Source organism: Triticum aestivum, chromosome 3A, assembly GCF_018294505.1.
Source record: "Triticum aestivum cultivar Chinese Spring chromosome 3A, IWGSC CS RefSeq v2.1, whole genome shotgun sequence".
Lineage (NCBI taxonomy): Eukaryota > Viridiplantae > Streptophyta > Magnoliopsida > Poales > Poaceae > Triticum > Triticum aestivum.
In genome coordinates, this window is record NC_057800.1 from 714,636,052 (window position 1) to 714,642,302 (window position 6,251).

Consider the following 6,251-nt stretch of genomic DNA (forward strand, 5'->3'; position numbering starts at 1 on the left):
CCATACGACCACTCATGCGAGTACTCACGGTCACATGGAACGCTGCCTTTTGCTCTGGAATTGGTGGCACGCTTCCACTTGATTTCTTCTATCTTCTCATTTACTCATTTAAATGTTCTCACATGATTTCGTCTATATTTAGCTCATTCCCTATGGTAACACAATAAAGAGAGGATTTTGGAATCCTATGCATTCATTAGGCATTAGTGGCAAGATCGGAGTGAATATCTCGGTTTTAATGAACTATATCGGTTTAAACTAAGGGTAGAGGAGTGTAAAAATATCACTCATCACTGCGCTACCGCATGGAGGAGCTAGCAAACCTCCCACGGAACCGCGATGGCGTCTAGATCAGACGCTGCGCCAAGGAGGAGCCGGCATGCAACCGCGATGTCCAAATCGGGCGACGCGTGAAGGAGGAGCCGGCGTCGGCGCCGCACAACTGCTATGCCCGGATTGACGGGACGGCCTTGCCGCCCGGCCGCAACCGGCGCAGGTGGTTTGTGAAGGACAAACTGCATTTGCGATCGCCAAGGCGTGAGGCCACATTCTCCACTACCTCGGTGGCGGCGGTCCCTCGAGCTGGGGGGCGTCATGTCCGCAGAGGAGCGGCCGGCGAGGCAACAGGTGCTCTACGAGCAGCGCGACGCTGCTCGCCACTCGGCGTTCGCCAAGTCAGATGTGACGCCGGCCGAGGTCCTCAACGGTCCCGACCTGGCCACTCTGGGCCCTCGACCGCCCCGTCACCACTGCAGACACGGCCGTTGTCTGGGCCCTCGACTGCCCCGTCACCACCGCAGACACGGCCACGAGGCACCGCCACCGCCTTCACCGCGAGCTCGCCTAGATCAGTGAGGAGTGGTTGCTTAGCGGTTGCTCCGCCAATGCTGACAGGGGCAAGGAAATTCTCAGGGCTCTGCGGGTGCCGTCCGCATTGGCCGCGGTGGTGAAGTGCCTTCTCCGCGAGCTCCAGGCATCAGCCGGACAAGGCTGCCGTGGCAGACCCGTGCTCTTCCATCGCTAGAGGGATGACTACGATGACACATATGGCAATGGTGGTGCGGCTGGGCAGGGCGGCCGCACGTACAAGATGGTCGTTCGATACAAGTGTTAGTTTTTTTCCCGTAGTTTTAAGCTAGAAGGCCAATACCAGCTCCCGCTTCAGTGTCATGGACTGGTCCCCTCCAGTCCGTGAACGGATGTGGTGTCTGCTTTGCGGCTCAACGTAGAAGATGCCCTTTCCAAATGTACAATCGGACACCTCCCCTATCGAAAGAAGGATGGAGCTGAAGACAAAAAAAAGCCATTTATTTTTCTAAGCGCATGTCTTGGCACCTTGCCTTGTACGTACATGCCGCAGGGACGGAAAGCAACGGAACAAGCTAAGTATGCACAAAGCCATTAAACACATAGTACAAGTCTTTATTTATTTTTCCCACAAGAAAGTATTTATTTCAATGTTGTTTCAAATTTTAGATCCACACACACGCATCAATCAATCTAATTAATCTGCACCAAATTAAACCCAGGCGAGTTCATGTGGTTGGCTGCCGCCTAGGGATAGGGGGATGTTCATGCGAATCTCATGGGGTACACGGGCAATTTGTTGGGGTAGAAGAGCCCAAAGTTCCTCTCCGTCTCATCCCCGGGCTTCATGTTCTCGTTGAACATGGCGAACACATAGGCCTCAATGGGCCCAGGCCTCTTGGGTGTGCCGCGGGCCACATGGTCGATGAGGCCCTGGTTGTATGCCCGCGCGTTCTCCGGCGTGGCCGCGAACCCGCCGGCGGAGGGCCACCCGGTCTCCGACACCACCACCCTCACGCCCGGCGCCCCTGCCTTCTCGAGCGCCGCGTACAGGGCGTCGACCATGGCGTCGAAGAGGTTGGTGTAGATCAGCCCATTTCCGGCATCCCTCACCGGCGTCGCGCCCGGCTGGAAGGTGGCGTAGTTGAGCTGGATGTCGCGCGGGCTGCTGCGGTAGGCGATGTAGGGGTACACGTTGGCGAGCAGCGGCGCGCCGGTGGCGGCCAGGAGCCGGGCCACGTCGGCCATGTAGGGCTGCGCGAACACGGCGGCGGAGGGCGGGAAGGAGTTGGCGATCACGTCCAGCCTCACCGCCGTGGACACCTTGATGCCGGCGCCGGCCCCGCCGAGGCCCTCCGCGGCCAGGGCGTCGTTGAGGTTCCGCATGGCCGCCAGGATGCTCTGCGCGGTGTCGCTGGCAAGCTCGTTGCCGACGGAGATGTAGCGCACGTCCACCGCGGCGCGGTAGTAGGGCTTGACGTTGGCCTGCACCCAGGCGGCGGCGGCTGAGAGGCTGCTGGCGAGGACGGCCACGTCGTTGTTGGTGGTGCCGAGGCTGAGGCTGATGCCGGAGCCGCGGAGCGCGTCGAGCGCCTGGAGCTGGACGGAGTAGACGCGCATGTTGGTGATCCCCAAGAATCTGTAGAACTGCACCACGTCGCTCGGCGGCGGGAGGTTGTTCCCGATGATGCCGTAGCACACGCCAATGGACTGCACACCTGCACCGAAGAATGAATTCAAGCAAATAAATATCCAAATAAATCATATTTTCATATCGTATTTATATAAAATCGGCATCTGCATCAGTAAATCAAATACCACTACATGTACCATGACTTATACTCTATTTTCACATTCTATTTATATGGAGTTGTATATGTAATAATTTTCTTCATAATTAAGTTTAGTCAGACTTCAAAAATATTTCACTAAAGACAAACCAAATAAGCCTTGTAAATCCAAACGGAGGGAGTACCACTGTAAACAGCGCATACTGACTATATTCTAAAAAAGAAAGAAAAATGCATACATTTATTAGGATACATCAGTTATCGTTGAGTAAAAAAGTATGGACACCGACAAACAACATTCATGACAATTGATACTCACTTTGATCCAAAAAAAGTGTCGCGAGTTTAATACGAGTACCGAGTACGAAATAATTTATTGATCTTGTCACAATACATCAGTGGAACTCGGCATGTGGCTATGAAATAATTTTTTGGGGTGGTTGTGGCTATGAAACTTATTCTCGTGAACATTGGTACGAAACCTTAACGATACCGATATGCATATCCGACAAATCCGTTATCGTTTTGATAGTAGAACACGACAAGAAGGTGTCGCGTATTTAAAAATACAGAAACATCCAACTACTTCACAAAAATGCTCTGGTCCTTCTCTGATAAATCTATCAGAGAAGGGGCCCCTTCATAAGAGAAGACTTCATACAAATCAAGCCGTAGTAGTACATAATCTGCTTGTTCTAAGATAATAATCTATCACAAAAGAAAGATGGACAATTCTTACAGATCCACTTCTTCTCTTGTTAAAAGGCAGAAGAAAAGAAAAACAGATCCACTTCCAAACACCTACACCAGATTCACACATACCTGCAGGGGCCTGGGCGATGAAGACTCCGACGAGCAACGCCAGTGCAAGCACCGGAGCAGAGCCGCGCATCCCTGGCATCCTGTCGAACCCTACACGGCTCTCGATCTACTCCAACGGCAGAATGTACACGCTTCTACTGGTGTATACCACAAACTGGCCGGCACGCCTGTATTTGTACTGGTGCTGGACGTGTGAAATTACACTAGCGCACACCGACACTAGTGTAAGGGTAGCCAACTGTCGAGGTCATATCCGTAATTGCTCCCCTGCATTAATGGAGTAGAAGTGGAAATAGTTGGCACCACATTTATGCTGCAAGGTTAATGTTGATGGATTTTAGCGGTGTAGCCAGCCCAACGGGTCAAGATGGTCCAGCAATGAAAATATTCACATTTTTGGTGCTACATACTCCTTAGCTACCCCACTGACAGATTTGTACTTAAATGATAAGCATACTTCTTCTTTGGCATATAATAAATGTGGTAGAAATACATTCGATATTTGAGAGAAGCGAGCCAAGACGCATGCCCTCACGTCGCTCCTTCCCCAAGGCGACACAGGGGCGACCCCAACCACCGAGGGTCGGAAAACCCCACCCTCCTCCTCCCCTCGCCATCGCTGGTGCCTCCGCAGGCAAAGCACGCGTGGAGCGGGCGGCGACGGGGCCAGTTCCTTTTCTCCCGCAGCGGCATCCTCAATGAGTTGACGAGCTCATGGCGGAGGGCGGGAAGCGAAGGGTGATGGCCAGCGCGGCGTCGAGCCTCTTGCGTCGGCCGATGTGGTGAGGTGGGTGGCCTGGCAGGCGTGGGTGGCTCGGCAGCTCTGGCGGCTGCCCGGGAGCGGGCTTGAAGGCACAGATCGGGGCGGTCCCCATCTGTTAGCTCAGACCACGGGGCTGGCCGTCAGGGACTGCAATGGCGTGGCGGCTAGCTAGAAGATTGGCATGGAGACACGCAACAAGTGCAGCGGCACGTGCGCGCAGTGGAGGAGGCGGGCTCGATCTGGGCATGGTTGGGCTACGGTAGGATGTCTTTCATGCGTGAGCTTCGGCCTTCGCGGTGGATCTGACGCTTCGTGGTGGTGCGTTGTTCGTCAGTGTTGACTCACCTCCATGGTGGCATTGCGGTCCGATTAGAGGGCTCTCGAATCTGGCAGTGATGGTTTGCTACTGTCGGCATAGCGCGGCCGCGGCTTGCTCTTTGTCGATAGTGGATTGGGTTCCTTCCCCATGGTTCGGTTAGTTGGACGGCTTAGGGTTCAGGTCGAAAGCCTTGGTTTGATGAGGGTCGAAGGATACTGACGACGATGGCATTGTGGTGCACTCCTCTTTGGAGTTGTCGCCGATGAGTTCCCCCTTTCACTAGATCGTGGCCTGCTGGTTCCAAGGGTTGCCATGGGGGATGTTGGTTTGGCCAGCCTTCTCCCGAGGTCTGGTGGGGCTGTTGTGGGTCACTTTGAGCGAAATCTTAAGCCTTCGAAAAGGGTCAACGCCGGCGGTGATGGCGCCCATGGGCGCCGTTTTATCTTTCTTGAAGGCGTGTCTGAAGAGCTCACCCCCCATCTCTGGGTTGTGGGCAAGATGGTGGTGGACTTTGAGTTGGCCGGTATTAGCATCGTTGGATATTTTGTATCTTGTTCTTTTTTGGCGTTCTTTCAACGATTGTCCCATTCAATAGTGTGGTTTTCAACCTAGTTTTCTTGAAAAACCCGGGTCATTCTGTATTTGGTTTTCTCTCTTATTGAATTCAGCAACGTTTCCCGCAATGGGCCCATCTAACCTGACGAATTTATACTGCTGCAACCGCTACGGCACCCCAGTGGGATCTGCTAAAATGAATTTTCTCATTCTTTTATTATTTCTTTTCCTTTTTTCCTTTTTTCCTCATCCTGGTTTTCTTGAATTTGTTGCAAATATGCGAAATTTCTTTTAAAACAATATTTTTTAAAAAAATTGATGAACTTTTTTTTTCAAAATTTTCAACTTTTTTTCCAACCGACGAACATGTTTTCAAATTCAGTGAACTTTTTTGAAAACTGATGGACTTATTTTTAAATACGGTGAACTTTTTTCAAATCCAATGATTTTTTTTCTAAATTGATGAACTTTTTTCAAATCTGATGAACATTTTTTTCAAATCTGATGAACTTATTCCTTCAATTTTGCTTACCTTTATGGTATTTTCATGTACACTTTTGAATTCATGATTTTATTCCCTTCTTTCTTTTTTTCCTAAATTCAACGGTTTCACTGGTCAACGATTGACCGGTCAATCGCGACCAGTTAGCAGCTTTTTTTTTGGCAATTTTGACTATTTTGACCTGTGGACGAAATCAATTCACAAAATGAACTGCCCGTGAAACTATTTCACAGCACTGACCCTTTTGTGTAGCGCCCGCCACGCAGGCGCCACACCCTACGGTGCAGCGCCTAGCTCGGGGGCGTTGCACCTCAGTCCACCGTGGCAGCCCCTGGTCCCGCACCCAGCAGTGCAGCGCCTCAGAGCTAGGCGCTGCACCGTAATGTGTAGCGCCCGGCCCGCAGGCGCTGCACTGTGACTTAGATGCCAGCCGCCCGCTGCCCCCCCCCCCACACCCCACCCATTCGTTCCAGAGGAGTTACAGAACAGGCGGCCGGCGGCTTCCTCCTCTCCCCCTCTCAATCCCCTCTTAAAAAATCTTCAAATCTGACGATTTGGCCCGTGGATTCCTTCACCAATCCATCCTAGAAGATACTTTTCTCCGATCCCCTTCTTTCTATCCATAGAATGTATGCTATTTCGGAGATTTGAGGAACCCTTGTTTGAATCTTGTGTGTATTAGATTTAGGGAAT

The 6,251-nt window shown here is 51.8% G+C and overlaps 1 protein-coding gene across 1 annotated transcript; it reads right to left on the reverse strand.

Annotated features, from left to right (window-relative positions):
• Positions 1–1,304: 1,304 nt before the first annotated feature.
• On the reverse strand, positions 1,305–3,627 carry LOC123063426 (glucan endo-1,3-beta-glucosidase GIV-like). The gene is made up of 2 exons (XM_044487206.1): positions 3,420–3,627; positions 1,305–2,525 (listed from the first exon to the last, which is right to left on the reverse strand). The coding sequence occupies exons 1-2, from the start codon at positions 3,496–3,498 to the stop codon at positions 1,573–1,575; spliced, it is 1,032 nt and encodes a 343-aa protein (XP_044343141.1). The 5' UTR covers positions 3,499–3,627; the 3' UTR covers positions 1,305–1,572.
• Between the last annotated feature and the right edge of the window lie 2,624 nt (positions 3,628–6,251).